General features: G+C 35.5%; 1 protein-coding gene across 1 annotated transcript in view; it reads left to right on the top strand.

The window, feature by feature from the left end:
* The window catches only part of PARN (poly(A)-specific ribonuclease), a 61,987-nt gene extending 41,619 nt beyond the window's left edge, over positions 1-20,368 (top strand). The window contains exons 21-23 of the mRNA XM_026858823.1: positions 9,698-9,887; positions 16,662-16,855; positions 19,421-20,368. Coding sequence (XP_026714624.1) covers positions 9,698-9,887; positions 16,662-16,855; positions 19,421-19,473 — 437 coding nt within the window. The 3' untranslated portion in view covers positions 19,474-20,368. The remainder of the gene's footprint in view (positions 1-9,697; positions 9,888-16,661; positions 16,856-19,420) is intronic.
* Positions 20,369-20,584: the final 216 nt, after the last annotated feature.

The raw sequence follows: 20,584 nt of genomic DNA on the forward strand, positions 1-20,584 counted from the left end.
AAGGCTTGCTCTTAATTCTCTTTACCTAAGGCTTAGGTGCAGTTTAAGAACATCTATGTTCTGATTATGAGCAAGTTCTGCAATATTTTAAGACCACTGGTTCAATTTAAGAGTTATTTTAACTTGAGGATCTTCCCCAAGAGTGTTTTTCTTGCTGTTCTAAAATGCAATGAATACACTTAACCTGAAATTTTAAGTACATGTGAAAAGCAACAGCTTGTCATAAATGGCAAGCATTGAAATAATGTTAAGTTGTTCCATGTGTTAGTGCCTTGATATATGAGCCCATATAGAATATAGAATTTACTGTTTGCACGATGTCGTCTTCCTCTAGGCATTGAGTAGACCAATGTTATTTAGTCAGCAGGGGAGCAATGGACTAAAACAGGTGCAGCAGCTGAAATTGTGATGGTTTTCCAATGTTTCTTGTTTAAATCATTAATCTTTCTGAACTTGAGTTTCTCAGACAGGGCTGAACTTCATGGATTATTAGTGTTTTATAAGGTTTACTATAGAACCCTTCTATTTAGCATGAATGCTTACCACCTCAATTTAAAAATACACACAGGTATTTTGAGATTGTGTGCATCAGTCTCCTCTCATTGAATTTGGGGAAATGGCAGGTAGTATCTAATGTATTGCCCAGAGTCTTCAAAAAATTATTTTGCGTGGCTGTGTTCTTACCAATAAGATAATGTGAAATTCCTGTCAGATACGTGCTCTGGGCAGGAAACTTTTTAAATTAGATTAAGGAAGCTGGATTCATACTGCAGTATGCCACATCTCAGCCATTACTGTTACTTTACTTTTTATTCAAATTATGCGTAGTTTCAAACAGTTCCTCCAGCTTTTTGTGATTTCCCCTCTCTTCCCCCCCTATCAAATTTTGGATTCTTAAAATCCACAAGGTTTTGATGTTTCAGGAAAGCCTGGTTTATATTTTGCATCACTGACTTTACTTAGGTGTTTGCAGTGTTGAATTTTATGTGACACATATACATGTATACATACATATGTATTTCTGTGCAGAAATATATAAAAAAAATCTTGGTATTTCTCATGTTAATTTTTGAGTGGCTTGAATTTTTGTGCTGCATCAAAATAGCATTTAAGATGAGAAACTAATAGTTGTGTAATGATTGTAGTATGATATAATCACCTTGTAGATGTGTGATTTTACATTATTTTCATGCAAGTTGGGTTTTTTTAAAAACAAACGTTACCTGTAAACTGCATATAGTTTTTCAAAAGATCATAATAATTTGTTATACATGCCTGTATGCTATGTGAGAACTTGAACGAAATAGTTTTACTAGGAAGACCTAAGCAGTTAGTCTGTAGGTTTACCTTGGGTAATAGATCTAGTTTTATTTGGCATGTCTTTTTAGATGGGACAGTATCAACACGCTCATTTGATGCAGTGGTGAATATGTTAATACTGGTAATGGGGTGAAATCATTCCTGTAGCAAACTATCTGATGGGTGAACTCATCTGGATAGTTCTTTTGGAAGCACCCGACATGTGGAGCATTAATGGGTGCTTCAGCTGACAATGTCTGTGTTTAAGCTTGAACACTCTGCTGGACAGCACTGCCATGAGGATGTTCCAAGCTCAGTTCTCTAGTTCTTGGTCTGAAGTTCTAAACAAGTGTCAGAAGTGTCATCAGACTTTGCAGGAGTGTGCTTCCTGCAACTGCTCAGCCTTAGCTGAAGTGTTTAATTTGCTGGTATTAAAATACAGCTAACGGTTTGTGCTAGTCTTAATCCTTCGTGGTTACATAAGGGGGGCCCACTCCAACAGTGAGCTCTCACTGCTTTTCTTTTGCTGCTTCTGTGTCCAGAAAAAATAACAAAGGAAAATTCCTGCTAGTTCAGTGAGGGAAACTGGCTTAGCAGGTCAGTAAACACCAGAAACACTAAAGGAGGGCCCCGGACCAGGTGGCTTGGAGCCGGGGCTGAGGAGCAAGGCATGGGGTTCTCCCATTTGTAACAAGCTGTGAGATGAAATCAGCTGTCTAGCCAGAGCGTGGGTTCTGTTCCTTTCTGAAGAGTATTTCACATCTGAGTTCTCTGTGCTTTGAGTAGTAATAGACATTGAGCCCTTCTATCTGACTGGGAAAGAAACGTTCTGTACACTTTACACTTTTAATTTGTGAATTAACAGATCTGAACACTTTACTAGTACTCCTGGAAATGAAAATTCTTCAGTGTTGATATAAAAGCATTTATATAGTAGTAAATGCAGGAATGAGGTGTGGCAAATTTCTACTTGTCTTGTTGGGGGAATCTTGACTATAACAAGAAAATAAATTGCTGCTTGATTATATTCTAGTCATGGTTTTACAGTGGAACCTGTGGTATAAATCATAATACAGCTAGGTCACAACTTTCAGCATTACTGATGCAGAATTAAGAGGACTGATTATAGACTTGCCTTCTGGTACCTGCAGCCTTATTTTTTTTCTCATCATTTGGAGATAAAAAAAAAAAACCCAAACCAACAAAATCAAAAAAAACCAACACTCTGTACCTTCTAAGATGAAATATAGTAGGTTTTTTTCTTAATAGAATGTTGGAAGTCTTTTGAGTACCTTTTAATTTGATTTGGATTTTTTGAAATGAGTTAATACATTTCACAGCTTTTGTTTCAGTTACTGAGGTATTTAAACAGAGTGCAGAGGTTAAGTAGCTTGAATTCTTTCCGTAATTAAATAACTTCATCTTGAAGAAAGTTAAAATCCTTTGTAACAATCTGCATACATGTACATAGTGTGAAATGTCTCAGTGGATTGTACTATCATCTGTTCTTTGTCAAGAGAAATATTTCAAGTTTAAAATACTGTCGTCTTTCTCTGCCATGCTTTATACTTGGCAGTTTTTCTTTCTTCTGTAAAACCATTTTCTTTCAGATCAGCTGTTCACTTCCCATTTTCTCTAAAGTGGAGAGTGAAATACTTCCTTAGTTTGCTCCTAACTTGCCATCCTCCTTTACAAAGCGAAGAGCTGCTTTGTCACCACATTGATACTGGTCCCTGCTCTGGATTCAGATGTCAGAAGAGATGACAGTCTTTGTAAAACAGTTTTTTTTAAAAAACATATTTTAGAATCCCTATAGGCACTTTCTGCTATCTTAGGCTAATACAGGAGGAGAAAACAGAAAGGGATGATCAGCACCAGGTACAAATTGGAGTTTTGATACAACCTCCAGATAGTTGCTAATATCAAATCTAATTCAGAGACTATGGATTCTTCAAATTGTTAAATTACTTTTCTCCATCAGTCTCTAGTATGCAGATTCCTTGGAGCAAGAAAATATATCTTCACCAACCTTAATTTGTTGTTTCTGTGCCATCGGCATGCAGCTTGTGAAATTGGGTACAGAGTTTATTAACAAAGTGGATATATTTTGTGACTTGGAAAAACACACGGTCCTAGCATAGCGATTTGTCCTTGAATATTTTGTACTTAATTCTGTATCTGTGTATCTGAATAAAAGTGGTCCTTACAAAGTTAAGATTTTCTTCATGGGTGTCAAAGATTAATATAGTATTTGACCTTCGCTGATTTGTTTTTTTTTCTAAACAAAAAATTTTTAGACATATAAATTTCAAAGCATGTGAAAATGATCAGTTAAATAGTGTTTGTTTTATTTTAGTAAATGCAATACAGATTGTTTCAAAGAGCTGTGTTTTCTCAGAGTAGTTTGAACAGGTGTTCTGTGTTGGTGAAATAGATAAAAAGTTCTCTGACCAAATGCTGAGGCTTGTCATTTGTTAAATACAGTACCTTCCAGCCTGTTTAATGTTAGGTCAACTGAGGAGCAATACATATGCAAAAGTTCAATTAAATTCCCTTAGGAAAGGGGGGGGGAAACAGGCATGTGAAGTAATTGGAAACTTGTTGAAGCACACGTTTTATGATTGAATGCTACAACTGGCACCAAGAGACTTGAGACTTCTAATAGTTACATTGAGGCTACTTTCCTTATCACTGAATTAAAGATGGAATAAGTCATTCTGCTGACCTCTGAGACAGTCAGCTGTAATTATATTTCTGGAAGTACATTGACAAAGTAAATACTTTTTAACTTCTTCAGGGCTTTTGAATTTTTTTTAAGTGATTCTGGGATCCAAAATTACATGGCGTTACAGGTTTCAAACAATTAGGCTCTGATTTCCACATGGTTAGATGTTTTTACCCATAAAAGAAATTGTAAGTGAATTTTAATGATCTCCTGACCTCAGAACAAAGCAAGACCTTCCTGTCATGATGCTTCAGTGCAGGATGATCCTAGAGGATCTTTCATGAGATCTTGATACCTCATTATTTTAAATTCTCAGAAATATATATATATTTTTTAAATAAATTGTTTTCATTGAGGTTTTTTCTTCTCTTTAACCTTACTTGAGGACAAGGATCTTGAGAAGCACACTGATGAAGTGTCACTTCATTCGGCAGTGCTGGGCAAGTCTGCTGTAGTTACCTTGGCATGTGCAGAAGGGTTTTGATGCAGCAGCGCAGCTATTATGGAAAATGGAAAGCAGGCAGTCAGGTTTTTTGTAGCTGAATTAGCAGTTATTTTTGACTCCCTTCAGTTACAACTGAAATAGTTGTTTGACTGTTTGAAGTAGAACAGTGCAGGGTACTTCTGCTGAAAGTGGAGAAAACTGTTTTCAGAACAAGGTTTCATCTCAGTAAAAGCTTTAGCAAAGGGTGTGCTGAATACATCCAACTCAACAAAATAGCTGCCTTGCTAGTGTGGGTTGATGACCAAGGATTTAAAGAAACCTGTCAGTCATATGTAGGTGTCTTACACTGGTAAATTAATGAGGCCTTAAATCTGTTTTGACAGTAACAGTGTTAGATGGATGTACTTTCCTAAAACTTCACTGTGCAGTTGATTGGCTTGGTGATGCATTGGTGTGAGCATTCCAGATGAAAAGAATTAAAAACAAATTAAAAAAACCAAGCCCCAAAACAAAATCACAAAAGAAAACACAAGCAACCAAAACCGCAAATAAACCTGCAGGATTTAAGGAAATATTTGGGTTTTTCTGTGGAAATACAAATGAATTTGAATCCTTCAGACCTAACTGTCAAAAGTAACACAGTATAACTAAACTTTTGTAACCAGATTTAGGAAAATGATCTAATCCACTACATGTAGTTGTTTTTTTTAAATTATCCTTTTGTTAGGGCTAAGAGTAACATACTGTATAAGGCAATTATTCCCAGGATCACTTCTTTCCTGCTGAAGAAACGTTTTGTAGTCTACTCGATTCTTCTGCATGCCTGTGAAATTTTGAAAATCACTGAGTAATACAGTAAAGTACCCAGCTAGTTGAAAACTTGATTCTCTGTATGTACTGGGAGAGAAGAAAGCACAAAAATTGTAAGATTGAAATACAGAAATATAGTGCAGATTCAATGAGTGCCATAATTCATAATTAGCTACATGGACTTACTTCAATTGAAGAAACATTAAGAAAGAAAACTAAATAGAGTAATTTATTGGTAGGAATCAGTATAGCCTGCCTCCTGCCTCATCCTAAAAATTGCTTATAGTTTTAAGAACTCTTTATTTGTTCTGGTGAGGAAGGGAAAGCTGTCCCAGTGCTGTCCTTGCTCTTTACAGTGTTCTTTGTTTTGGCTTTCATATCAGACTGTATTAAGAAAAAAATTAATGGTAACGGAGTAATTTATATCATACATTTATGCTTGTTTGGCATGTGCTGGTCCTTTTGGAGGTGGACCAAAGGTTTTATTTCACCAAGGATTTTTGTAGTACTACATAGTGCGTGGTTCCAGCCCCCTTGCCAGCTTTGCTTCCTTGATTTAGACAAGGGATGGCCAAGGAACTAGTGAATGGGGGTGAGATTGGGAACAGCCTAGTTTACATGCTTAGATGGAACAAAGAGGCTCTGATGGGACCAGGTTTGAAAATGAACTGGTTTGACACTAAAGAAGAATGCATTTGACAAGGCCTATGCTGCATGGAAAAAACCACTGGGATAAAGAACCAGAAATTAATAATGGGACATAGCTTGGTTAAGATGGGGAAAACTGCTGCCTAATGGTAGCGGAGACAAACAATTTAAAAAAGGAGTACTGCCTTGGCAGAGAGAATAGGATACAGTGAGTTTAATACTGAGGAACGTTTAGGGTTATGATAGATTGCAAGACCAATATGAGATAAAGGCACACCCTGAAAAGGCTGAACTGGGAAAAAGACAAATTAGAGAGGGGTAAGATAAGAGCAGGAATCAGCAGAAGTGTTGGCTAATTAGTGAGAATTCTGACAGGTTCGTGCATCTCTTTCTGAGAGAAGTCAGCAGAGCGTGTGCCCAGTACTTTTTATATCGAGTCAACTCCAGTGACTTCTGTAATTCTAGTGAGAGAGCCTGGATTTAAAAGTGCATTTAAAATTTCTGGTCTGACTAATTAGTTGTATGTGTAACTGTGATGCCTTGCAGCAGAAACTGTCCAGGTGTGCTTAACGGTCTGAAAACTGCGTATAGGCTAAAAAAAAAAAAAAAAGGAACATCAGTATTGCTATGATAATTTCACTAATATTTAAGATAATATAGGTGAATTACGCTTATGCATTGATAAAGTCCATGGCCACGTGATCACATACTGTTTCTTTTGGATTTATGGCTTCTCTTGGAATATGTTAATACATTTTGCTGTGTAGGAGCACAGCCCTGATTGAATGCTCTGTGTAGAAGATAATTCTAGTTCCATTAATTTAAAAGATGTGATGTTGAGTCTTCTGCTTTCTGTTTATAAAACACACACATAGCACTGCTTCAGCTCATGAGCTTTACTTTGAAACGCTGGACAATGCCATCATGAAAAAAGTACACATGCAAACTTCCGCTTTTTAAATGCGGTGTGAATAGGACGTGGAAGTCAATGAATAAGGCTTGTGGAACCATACAATGAGTAATGAGAATAAAACAATATACTGAATTAGCCACTCGCTAATTGAACGCTGTTGATCCGACTGAGGCAGCAGTGCCATGATTTAAATAGAACATGATCAGATAAGATTAACGTGGCTTCTATGCAGAGGTCACATTAAGGCTTCACAGGTGAATTTTTACTTTAGTATTTCATAAAATTGAGTTTTTAGTATTGCAGCCTTAATCTGTGTAGTTCTGTGTATTTAATTTATATATTGTGGGTTTTTTTACTTACACAGTTCACTTACATATTTGTCTGTTTGTTAAGAAGCTTAATATTCTCAGTGGCCATCTGTCAGGATTTTGCTCTGCTTAAGAGTAAGGACTTGGTGAAAGAGTAGCTTTGTACCACATTCCTCTTGGATTACTCAACGACAGCCTTTTTAATACCTTGCCTAATAACTAGGGAAGATGCCATGCTCTAGAAATGCTTTTCCTAAAATAATGTGCAATTACTGTTCTACATTGAGGCAGAAACTTAAGTTTACAGCTGCAACTAGTGTAATGAAATGCAGCTATGTGGTGTTGGTTACTAGGTCGGGTTTCTCACAGAAAGATTTGTCTTCTCTCTTACGATTGAAATAAGTGAAGAGCCCCCCTAAGTTCTCTTTAGTTTGTCAGAATTCACAAAGCATTCTAGCAATGCATTTCTTCTCTTGGCAATGCAGAGCCATGTAACTGTTTTTGCTTTATTTGGCAACATGGACAGCATTCATCAAAAAAGCATCAGAGAAAATGTATTTTAAACTTTTACAGGGAACTGCTCTTCAGTTCAGGACCGTGCAAGACTGATTTATCTGTGTGACTCCTTAGGCTTTTCCATACGCTTTCATTTTCACTTCAGTGCGTGAAGAAATATATTCAGTATATAACTTTTTGTTACATATATATATTACATGCATATATTTGCGTGTCTATGTGTAATATGAATGGATTGCTATAAAACACAGGCCTTATTTCAAGAAAGCAGAGTTGTCTTTGTGGAAAAATATTGACTCTTACACAGGTTTATTTTGAAATTGTCTTTAGGTTCATAAGGATGTATTCCCCTCCCCCCCCCCCCCCCCCACTTTGGCTCTTGGTTTATAGTAAAACAAATAATGTGAAATGGTTATTGTGTTTTAAGAAATCACTGTTTATCAGATGATCCGTGGTAACTGTGTACTTGATTTTAGCAAGTAAAAACATGCTTGAGTTTAACTAAACAAATTTTACCCTGAGGAATGTCAGCTGGCATGCAGTAACTCCAGTGAGAATTATTAATTCATTCATGATGCCTGCACCATAACTTCATGGGCAATAAATATACTCCTAATTCTTACAAACAGATCCTATAACTTCACAATTCAAAACAAATACAAGAGGTGTGAAAGGAGGTATGCATAACATCTCTTTGGTTAGTGCAACAATCTCATGAGGCTATTCATTGTAATTGCTGGTATCTATTTTGGGGATTAAATATACAACAATGTTGCCCAGTTTTATATGTATTTGAAAGACTTTGCAGCATCTATATGCCATGGAGGGGTATTATAGGTAGTTCATTTCTTCACAGTTGCCTGGCCAATATGCAGGATAGATCATCTATTTTGAAAGAGGAAAAAAAACCCCAAATCCACCTGTCTTTTCTTAATTGTGTTGTTGGAGCTTGCTATTTCTAGTGCCTGGGCTAGAGGTAATACGGAATAGCTGTGCTGAAGATGACAGCACTTCAGCTAGAATCAGAAAGTTGAATATACATCTGAAATTTCTACAAAAAGATTGGAATTACATCATAATATCAGGATTTTGTCTCTGCAATTATGGTATTTTAAAATGTGCAGCCCAGATATATGAAAAACAATCTCTTTTGGTTTTTTTTATGTTTAAACTGGTTTACATGTTGGTTTACAATGCTTTCAGTGAGTTAGACTGAGAACAGCAGAGGACACCAGTTGACAGTCAGTTTAATTTGCTGATTCATCTATTATAGTGATGGCTTCAGGCCAGAGCTTGGCTTGCAGACTAAAGGCTGAGAGCTGTGAGGATGCTGGGACTTAAAGGAATGTTGGTAAATTGTTGCTGAGTGAAGGCAGTGAAAGTTTATTCTTTATTTTTGAAGTGATTCTAATTTTGCATTGACAGAAATCCTTCAGCCTTGAACTTGCAGTCTTTTTTAGTCAAATGGAGACCAAACATTAGAAAGATACAAGGATGGAACAGCTGGATATTAGTTAAGTGCTGCTTCCACGAATATCTTGTGCAACCAAAAACGCAGCTCAAATAAGCTTATGTTTCACAGCAATCAAACAGAGTTTTGGCAAAGGCTTTGCAAATGTCGTCTTTTCCTGGCAGACTTGCAAAATAAACCTGCTGGGTTAAGTAATGAGACTAAAAGGGAAAAAATCCAGGAAATCTTTTCTTGCCAACAAGCAATCTGGAAGAGGGTTGTGACTGAAGAATTGATGGTTTCTAATTTAAAAGAAAAGTCTTAAGCAGATTTAACCCTTTTTGTATGAAGTCTGGCTCTGAGAATAGTTTTAAATCTCTAATTCAAACATACTATGTGAATTTAGATTATGGCATTTTCTTTTTTTAAGAAATCACTAACAATGGAACTAGAAGTTGTTTATATGAACAGAACAAATAGCTCACTGCCTTCCTGCCTTCTGCTTTTCAAAATAAAATTTCAGGAGAGGGCATGCTGTTATTTAACAGTGGTTTTTATATAATATCACTCTTCTTCCCCGTAGCTGTAAACACCAGCAAGTATGCTGAAAGTTACAGGATCCAGACATACGCAGAATATGTTGAGAAAAAACATGAAGAAAAACAGGCAAAGAGAAAATGTACGGAAGATAGTTGGAAGGAGATGGAGAGAAAGCGGTTAAAAACTCAGTGCACGCCTTACGTTTCCCAGAGTCGATACTACTGTGTTAACAGGTGAGACTTTTCCTGCATTGCCAGCTCTTGTATTTTTATTGCATTTTTATTAGAAGTCTAGCAATTTTCAGGTAGTTCTTAACCAATAGGTGACTCCTTTTCTCTACATATTTATTCGCATATAAATCACTGGTACATCAGCTGTCACAAGAATATAGGAAAAGGAGCAGAGGGAGTTTTGTCACAAATGTGATTAAGCAAATTTTTAAAATACTGGCATGTTGAGGGCAGGTTGAATCACAGCTTCTGAGCTTGATGTAGCAGTACTATTTCTTACAACTAAAATAAGTATTTTCTTTATTCATTCGACACCTCTAAATGGCTTGTCTTGTCTGGAAACTTAGCTGTCATCTTACAATCTTGTAAAGGCTATCTATCTTGGGTTTTGGATGACTTTCCATGGTGATAATACTGCCACAGAGAAGGCTGTAAATTGCCACCTTGAACAGACATGATGAAGTCGTCCTTATGCTTTAGAAAAAGGAAGGCAAAACGATGGTACTTGCATGGCTTTAAGATTTCGATGTAAAACTTGGAAAGGGTTTTTGTTCATTATTTAAGGACAATTCAAGTCAGGAGATGCCGGTTTTGATTCTAGTACAGTATGTTGCTGTGTGTATTTCTTGTTCCATTTTTACCCTCTCATATTAATGACAGGTTTCGGATATGATGGTAACAGGAGGCTTCTTTCTCAGTTATCTGTGTAGCTGTAAATGGAGAGGGTCTTTTAGTGTTAATGTAATTGTATAATTAACCTCTCAAGTTATTGCCATTCTTTCTCCTCCCCTTTCCCATTCTATCTATTCTATATAAAAAGAAGTTTCAGTGATCTGTCTAAGTTATATTTTTCTAAGGTGGTGGTTTGGGTTTTTTGTTGTTTGGTTGGTTTTGTTGGGGGGCGGGTGGGTTGGAGTTTTTTTCCTCCCGTCTAGACAGACCAAATGAGATGGTCATAAACCCAACACTGAGCTCTTTCTGCTTTATCTTTCTTTGGAATGCTGTGATAAGTTCTAGCTCTCATTATATCTTCCTGTAAATGTTATCTGTGATGTAGCAAATATACTAAACTTGTTCTGTTCTTCTCACTTACATGAGCTTATGATTTGCCTACTTTGCAAAATTAAACGCAGGTGTGTATTTTGGCTAGCTGTCAAAATGTTCATGGCTTTTGTCATGGTGGGAATTCTAAATGTGTTAGAGACATGTTTGATCCCTAAAAACCATATGGAGGAACCTGGTGATAAAATCCGTATCAAATGAATTTTAATTGAACTGTTGTACTTAGGAAAACGTGGGAGTGTGCATCCTGTGAAGAGCTGAGGAGCTCTGAAGATTGTCCAGGCACTGGTTTCTATGTGGCTGAGGTTTAGGTCTATAAGTCTGTATTAAATAGTCTGAAAATACTTAACACATCTTGAATCTGCTGCAAAGAAACTAAGACCTAGTTTTATTTCTCCTAGAGGGAAGTATCTCTTCTCAGTGAACATTGCATTTTGGGTATCTCACAGATTCTCGACAGATGGCTATGGTTTGAACCATAGACAACTTATTTTTTTAACATATACTTTGGAAACCAGTAAATGTAGAAAGCTGATTTGTTGTTATCTTGCAGAGGAGTTTGAGGACTACTTCCAAACATATAATTTGGAAAAATGCTGAAAAAAAATTTCTGTGACTCCTTTCCTTAAGATTATGATATGTGGCAGTGAGTTGTATACCTGAGTGTTTCATCTCCTTGAAAATTTTTAATCTATATTCTAGTGTTTTAAAATTCCACAAGAGCAGCCTTGGTTTTAGATGTTCAACACTTCAATAGCCTTGGATAGCAGCCTTTATTTTGTTGATAGAACTTTTTTGTCAGTGATGCTACCTATATTTTTGTTCTCGTATTACTCCATTAATAAAGAGGTTTGGTTCTGTCCCCAGTTCCCTTTCATGCAGATCTTTTGACATGTTTTTCTTAATTTTTTATTTTATTTGTTACTACATAGATTGTGTTTTCTTGTCAATTAGTCTTTTGTAAATGTTTCCTCTTAGGTGTAATCTGGTTAGGTGTAACATGGATCTGCAAACCTAGTGGTCTTTCAGTTCAGTCAAGATGAACATTTTTCTTTTGTTTCCAGGCAAAGATACCTCAAAACTATTATATTTTTATATATTATCGATAACCATTTTTATAAAGATAGAATAAATACAACATGAATAGTTATATAAAGCAGTTAGGACAAATAGATATGTGTGTGCATGTATATGTGTGTCTACTTGTCCAGATTGATTTGAATCCTATATAGTTGAGGCCTCAATACTGTGATGTATCTAGCAGCTGATCTCTTATAATAGCTTCATGTTACTACATCCTTTATTTATTTATTATTTAATAAGCTTGCTGCATCAGTTTCTGCCAGGGAGCACAGCTGCAGAATAGCTGTTCTTCTCTGTGATGACAGTATATCCTGGCTACTTTTTCATTCAGTAGTGAAGTTATTGTGCATTTCTTGTAAGGAACTTCTGTTTAAATTGACAGATTGTGAAGTTTGTAAGAGAAGTTCTTTAATGCTTTCTCACTAAAAAAAACCCCTATAGTCCCAGATTATAAAGGAACTACTCTTCAGAAAATATAGTCTAATGGTATTTATAGCAGTCACAGGGTAAAATAACTTAATATATACTACTTCCATATAACTTATTCCTACTGCTAGATATCTAAGTTAATTTTAATGGAAATATGCCTGGTTATGGTCAGATGGAGAAGTAGAGGGAAAACTGACGCATTTGACAAAACTTCAAGTAGTTAATAACCTTCTCTAGAGCTGTCCACCATGCAGAACACACTTTTGTAACAGATGCGTCATGGCCTTGTGTGTATTATACAGTACCAACCATGTTGTGCTTAGCAAATAACTGCCTGCCAGCTCTGCCATGACTGCTAAATCCTGCATGGATTTAAGATCTTTTCCTTAGCTAAATAGTGTTAAACCATAGCATGAAAAATCAGATAGGGTACGTTCTGTGTAAAACTAGATATCGTCCTCTACTTGTTTTTACTTATTCTAATTTTCCTGATCATCATCTAGGAATGAGTAAAATAGAATAAGGCTAATACAAAAGACTTACACTAGTATGAAGTACAGAAAAGCAATAATGTCATTTTACCTTACAAATTTTCTAGCTAAACCCAGGAGTTCTGAATCTTCTGTCAAGTTGGGGTGCTGTTTGTAGCACCCCTTCCTTGAATGCCTTTATTTTTCTAAGAATGGTTTATCTCATTTTTGAAATGTTCATGTATTTCTGCTGATTATTTTTGTTTGTTTGTTTGGTTTTTTAATATAAATGTTTGTTTATAGTGCTTTATTACTAAATAAAGGATAAGAATTGGGAAAAGCTGAGCATTAGATATGGGTAGTAAGTACTGCAAGTAAATTATTGTAGTATTCCAGTATTCTAGTGTTATTTCAGATGATATCACCTGCTCTTAAGCTGACACGACTGATTTTTATGATGGGTCAGTAACTACTCCCCGATACACCCCCCCATGTTGTTCAAAGTGACAAGAGAACACAGGGTTTACGTTTTTGTTTGAATGAAATTTGCTTGAACTTGGAGGTCTGAATATACCCAGTCCTTTTTTAGATGCTCTGTTGTGACGACAGTGGTCCTTTTAAAAGCAGGACGAGCATTTCCAAAACAGAAAATAATGCTGCATCATCATAATTATTTTCCCACCTTTTGCCCCTCCTTCCGCTTGCTGATTCTTTCAAAATAATTACCATATTGTACTGGTTGGATTGTTGCTATTTAGTAGGTGAAATGATATTACAAAATTCACGGGTGGTTTGATCAGGTGGAGTCCGTGGTCTTCTGGCAGTAGAGTGATAAGTCCTCCACATCCTGTTGACTCATCAAATTCTGTTTAGTACTAATGTTGCTAGTCACACTGCTGGAATTTAACAAAATACGGTATTTTTTGTTGTTAATTTTAGGATTGTACTTAATAGGAATAGAAATCAAGAATAAAATCTAGATTTATTTTTTTTTTTCTGTTTTTACCACCATCTTCCAGTGGCATTCCTCCTCATTGGGTTTGCCTGTGGGCTGGCATTAAAATAAGCCAACAGAAGGGAGAGGTTGGGGAAGGAGGATGAGTGGAAACTGCTGTCACTGAAGAGACTTGGAACCCCACCTGCCATCATCACTGACTGATGGGAAAGCTATATTGTGTTCTCTGAGTGGATTTGCCAGCTGGCAGTGTATGATGGGCTTTTCTTATTGGTGGGGTGTTTTGGTGTCACTCTTGTCCCCCTTACCCCACGGTCTGCCCCCCCCCAACAACAATAACAAGCAAACAAAAAAACCCCAACAACTTGGCTAGTAATTTTATTTTAAAAATGAGAACAATTTCAATATACCGAAGAAATTTCAGAACCTTTAAAAATACATTCTTTCAAAAATAATAATTACTGCCTGAATCAGTTGAGAACCCTAAACAGGTATATCTGAATTGCATAACTACTGATAGCTATTAGTTTGTTTGGTCCTTCCACTTCCTTTAGTTATTTCTCAGCGTAAGGAAATTAAGACAGGAAATATTCCAAAATATCTGGTATAATTAGAAAACAACTTTCCTCTGAATAGCGCTCTGACTGGTATATACAACCATACTGATTTGCTACTATTAGTAAGTGAAGAAATAATGTCTCTGTAGTCCTTGAATCTTATTTTAGGTCAAAGAAGAAGACAAAAAAAATCAACCATTATCCATCTAGAATCCATACCATCAATGAATGAATGTAGAATAAAATGAATATTTTGTGAGAAAGCAAGACATCAACAGCTCTTGATATAAAGTATATAGATTTTTGATTTTGTGCTGCTGGTTTTGTTTTTTTTTTTTCCCCTTAATGTATCTGCAGATGGATCATAAAGCCTAAAATTACTGTTTACTTTGTACTTTGGTACACAGCTAGATGTGCACTGAAGGTCAAGAACTTGTTGCTTCTTATTTGCAGTAACTTCTAAAGAGTCTGAGTTGAAAAAAATTAAGATCTTTAATAAATGACTTTTATTTAATTACTTTAAGTAATTAAAAATTAAGTAAGATCTTTCAAAAGGGAGCTTCTTCCTGCAGTGAATTTAAGTTCCCTTCTAAGAGCCAAGTGCTCATAATATGTCTAAGAAATCCTGGGTTCATGAGTTTTTCTTCCTTATGTATTTTTCAGAATATCTTTCCCCAAAGTAGAATTCTTACAAACTTTTCTAAACAATGTTTTAAAAAAATATATAGTTGCTTTTTATTTTCTAAATGCTTTTTTTTATTTTACTAGTCTTATTTTCTTTCCAAACCTAGTTTTTGCCTGTTTTACAATTTTGCAGTGTGTATGTAGGATAAACAGTCCTATCCAGCTATTTGGCTTGCATCTTTTACATCGGTAGGTGCAGTGTGACTCGAAATGATTTGTAAGAAGTCATGCAAGAAGGCCTTCTGTGTGTGAATGTTTGGAGGAAAAGCCATCTATTCATCAAAGTAAATGGTGTTTGTGCTTCTAAAGTGGAAGTAAGAGCATGAGGCGTAATCATATGTTTCATGTTTGTTTATTGCCTTTGGATATCCCAGAAAGAGTCTGTTTTAAATTGCAAAATGTTCAGCTGAAAAAATTCTACTTCAAAGCCAAAACTATTTAACAGTCTTTTAGCTGAAACCTTATTGAAACACCATAATTCCCTGCTATTACTGATCAAAAAGGAAAAAATAGTCGCTTGTAAAGTTTTGTTCTCTAACTCGGTATTAATTTGTATTTAAATAAAAGAATAGAACATGGCTTAAATGCCTACAGCCATTTTGTGTAGTTCTTAATGAAAAACTAAAGGTTTGTACCTTTTTTTAGAAGGTACCCTTTATTTAGAAGTTGGTTGTTCTAAAAGAGCACTAAAATAAATATTTGAGTAGCTGACATTCACATATCTAGAAGTTTATGGGAACTGTTTCTGTAATTAGCCCCTTTGCTACTCCATTCTTTCTTCTACTCATGCTAATTTGATTTTAATGTTGTTATTTGTCTTTCAAGGAAACTTAATAGCATGCCAGTTGAACAAAAATCTATGCAGTGCTGCTTTGATGTATGCTGAATGAAGCTGAGCTCTCAAGTTCATCCTCATACTGTGTTAGTCAGGCTTCATTCAAATACTACTGATGAAATGAGTGTGCAATTTTTTGCGCTTTTTATTTTACCAGCCTGTTGGATGGTAGGACTCTTCACTTTAAGGACTGATTTAAAGTTTATTGTGTGAATCTTGATAGTTTTCTCTACCTTTATATAACAGAAATGCTTTCAAAACTGCATGTAGTTCCAGGAGAGTTAGCACGTAGAATCCTTCAATGTCAAGATGTGTGTTTGAGGCTTAACAGTTGTGTATAACTTAGTGTCTATTGAGAATTCTTTATGAGAGCTTTCATAATTTAAGAGAATAAAAATTAAAATTAAGCAGGGGTAGAGAACAGCTTTAATTACATTTGAGTGATGTCATCAGAATAGCAACTAAGCCTGAGACACCTATAGCACAAAGAATTAATCCCCTCATGTACATATGATTGGATTGATAGCCAATTTATGGAATTTTATAGTTAAGTCAGGTCTTCCAAATAATGTAATTTCATGGTACACTACTAATACAGTTTATTCTACTACCTTCCTAAGCATTTAATACATGTACAACAACTAGTACCTATGTAATAGTTATCCTTGACTTGTTCATAGTCATATTTCTTCTACATTTCAGTTTTACAGGTACCAGTATGGTGGGAAAGAGAAGCATGAGTCCTATTCAGGAAGAAACTGGTTCTGATGATATGGAAGAGGGAGAAAGCCAAGATCCAGAATATGATCAGACTGAGTCCTGTGCAGAGTCACTTCCAGATGGTAAGAAGAGATCCAGAAAGTTCAAAAAGATCAAGACAGAACAAGTTCCAGCAGGTAAGCACAATGTTCATGCACATGGTTTTTTGTTCTGGAACTACTCTAGGCCTGAACAGGATTGAAGTTGTTTTCTTGAATGTCTTAACTTACTGCAAAATAACTTATGACAGTGACTTACTCTAACATACATAAGTCTAGAAAAGTTATTTAAACCGAAGATTGAATCATACAAAAATTGAAACACCACCACCCCCCCCCAAAAAAACCACAACCCTTAAACGAACCAACCCCATCTGAGACCAACTAAGAAAACAGGATGTAATTGATTTTTTTTTTTTTTTTTTAAATGTGACTTTCTAGCTAAGGTTATCCCATATGTTTTGCATATTGTAAGCAAAGCTGAAGGAATTCTGGAAGTAGGATGCTAGAGTAGGTTTCCCTGTTAATCCAGAAAAATGTAAGGTTAACTTAACGTGGATGTTTTCTTTTAAGCTTGATTGGATAGTCATAGCATACTTGAATGCACATAATTTGACCTCCCAGATGAGTGTCATTAGAGAACCTCTGTTGCTTGCAAATGAGTCCAGTTTTACTAAACCTACCTGTTGCTCTAAAAGCTAATATATGTGCCCTTTTAATTATTAGCACTTTAAGACTACATATCCTGATAATGTTCCAGTAACATCCCTTCTTTACAGTTATTTGTGAGATAAGATATTTCTATAAGTTGAAAAAACAATGGAATTTCTCAGTCTGGTCAGAATATTATTTAAAATTAAGTCAGAACTTTGACAGTCTACATGTGTGCCCCTCACCACTCCTCTGGCACGCTGCTTGCCACAAAGCTGTTTTAGGTTGAATGCAGCTTGACCCAGTCAGACTGCTGGTTTATATCCACCGGTATGAATAACTAGGCTGCAACTCTACTGAAAATGTTCCTCTGTAGAAATTTCCTGAGAATGTGTTGACTTCCTGAGACAATTGAAGGAGTAAGGTGTCAGACAGGTGCTGATCTACTGGGCCCTTAAACTTATGCTGGCGCTTTAACTTTCTGGGTGCTTTGTATTTATGAATCACTTATCAGAAAAAAAAACCCACAGCTAACATTTGGCAAGATGGTGATGAAAAGTGAGCGTGTTTAAAATCCCTTCCAAACATACTCACCCTTAACAGTTCTTGTAGTCTAGCACACGCTCCCAGTAAGCCTTTGCTTATTTGAAAGGCTTACTGAACTGCGAGCAGGTCATTCACATTCCATGGACTGCTAGTTGGTGAAGCTTGAGGAATCTCACTTTCAGTAAAAGAGTAGGTTTTTGTTGTAAAAGTATCGAATTGTGGATTTGCTCAGGTGCTAATTTTTTTTTCTTTCTTCTGTTATGTATTTTATATTTTTTTCTTTTTTTAATCTGCTTTAGAACTCACAATGTAATGCTTGAAACATCAATAGTGCTTCTAATACAAATTATAAACTCAAATAATCTTTTTCTTCTATAAACTGTTTTGAAGTATACATTAGTATATGTAATGTTCTGTGTAGTATTTGTAACCATAGCCCTTATTGTTCTTCATCTGGTTGGAGGCTTTTCAGCTAGGGTTGATGTAAGGGGTTTTTTGCAGACTTCAATACCTACATAATTTTTAGCTGAAGTACTTTGAACTGTATGTCTGACTAAACACAGGCAGGTGAGAATGACCTCTTTCACCTGATATTTTTGCTAGGTTGTGTGAATTACTGCATCCTGTACAAAAAAATAATTAAAGAAATAGGTTGCATAAATTTAAACCTCAACAGATTTGATTTTTATTGATCTATTAATTGTTGATTCAACTTTTCTTAGTAATTTCTGACAGATATTTAATATACTATATTTAAAAATTAAGTCATATAACTGTTGGTCATCTGGAGCACTGCCTATATTGAAGTTTATTCAAATATTAATAGTTAACACTTCATTTCAGTATCTGATTTAGTCACTGTTATCCAAAAAGTGGTAAAAAGTGGTATTGTATACCAAACATCCTTTCTCCTAATTTGATAGAGGAAAATCTTACTTAGCTGATTCAAAAGCTATGCTTGGGAATGGCTTTCTTCTTGTAGTTCAGTAGGACAGTTTCAAAATGACAAGACTGTCTACTGATATTCCAGCTATAAAATTCATGCTCTGTATTTGGCATTATGGAAATATACATTCTTGGTATTAGTGATTTCATCTTTCTTCTCCAATTAATTTGGACTGCAGATCTTCTTCACTGTCTTAACTGCCTTAAGACTAGCTGCAAGTACACTTGGAAAATTAGTATTATGTAACTTTATTATGCCACTTATTGCAAAAACAAATTACTTGGATCAAAAATATTAATTGATTGCAAAATATAATATTTACCATTTGGGTAAGAAACTTAACATTAACTTTTTTTTTAAGTGCCTACTCATAAATGGTTTCTTGGTTTCCCTTTGTAAATATTGACTTGCCAGTAATGTATCTAGAGCCTCTCTCTACAGGAGAAAATACATCTTTGTATGCTCTGACAGAATAAAATGATTCTTGATTTAATTTTTATTCCTTTCAGTGTTTGTATATTGAAGTCTTAAATATATTGTTCCATGACTCTGTCTTTTAGGAAGCCTCACAACTAGTTCCACTGGAATTTTTGAAGTCCCTGAAACATGGTAGGAAACAACTGCCTTAACAAGTGGAATTGATTGAAAGCAGTTGCAAGAATACACCTCTTGGAAGCCATACTTTATTTAAATAAAGTGGTGTTAACAAAGCAGTATGTGTCCTGAAAATCAGTTTAATTATTTTAAACTGTTTACTGAACAATCATTGTCAATTTTACTTGTGTGTATATTAACTAGTATATGATTCGTTGTTGATCATGTGAAATCCTTGCTGTCGTAAATGATGTTAGACTTAAGAAGCAAGACTAAATGTATTTTGGTAACCTACTTTGGCATGCTAGCTATGAAATGTACAAAAAGAACTGGCACTCTATGATTTCGTGCTAGGCTGTTTCCTGTGCTTGAAGGGAGTTACCACAAATCTCCTAATCTTAAGCTATTTTTTCACGCAATATCAGTATGCTGTCAGCATTCTTGAAACAGGTAGAACTGCAGTTTCACATATTGCTTTCTACCAGTTAACTTTATCTGGAAATCTTTTTCAGTTTTCCATTCCCTACCCCCATCCCCTGTGCAGCCAGTATTCATCTAAATACCAAGTTTATACATACCTTACCCTTTCAAAAAACTGTAATTTCCAAGATTCTCAAACATTGATTTCCTGGTGGGAGGTAGTTTTTCTTTGTTTTCCCATCTATTGCTGTTTTTACTCTTAAGTCTTGATCTGTCTCTTCCCCCCCTTCTTCCCCAGCTTGTGGGGGTTTTGTAAAAATGTTTTTTGGTACCTGTGACAAACCTGCTAACTGCACCAGCCCTTTATTTGTTTAAAAAATGATCTGCATTGGTAGATTTCAGAAAATGTTTGATATTTAACATTTTTGTATCATGGAAATAAAAACAAAATATGTATTTCCATAAAATGAAAATTAAAGACATTTTCTTAGGAACTGGTTGGTTTTATTATTTATTAGCTTCTAAAATTTTTTAGTGAACTTTTAAAAATGTAACAATTTTTTGTCAGCCTGTGATTAGCATACCCTTTTGCTCCATGGACTACTTTCAAGATATCTCTGATATGTAACCAAGAAAAGCAAGCCTGTCGTCATAAGATTTAAATCGCTATGCATTTCCCTTGGATGGGGAACAAAAAAGAAGAGTTCTAC

This window comes from Athene cunicularia, assembly GCF_003259725.1.
Source record: "Athene cunicularia isolate RWA chromosome 14 unlocalized genomic scaffold, athCun1 chr14_part1, whole genome shotgun sequence".
In the NCBI taxonomy this organism is placed as follows: Eukaryota; Metazoa; Chordata; class Aves; order Strigiformes; family Strigidae; genus Athene; species Athene cunicularia.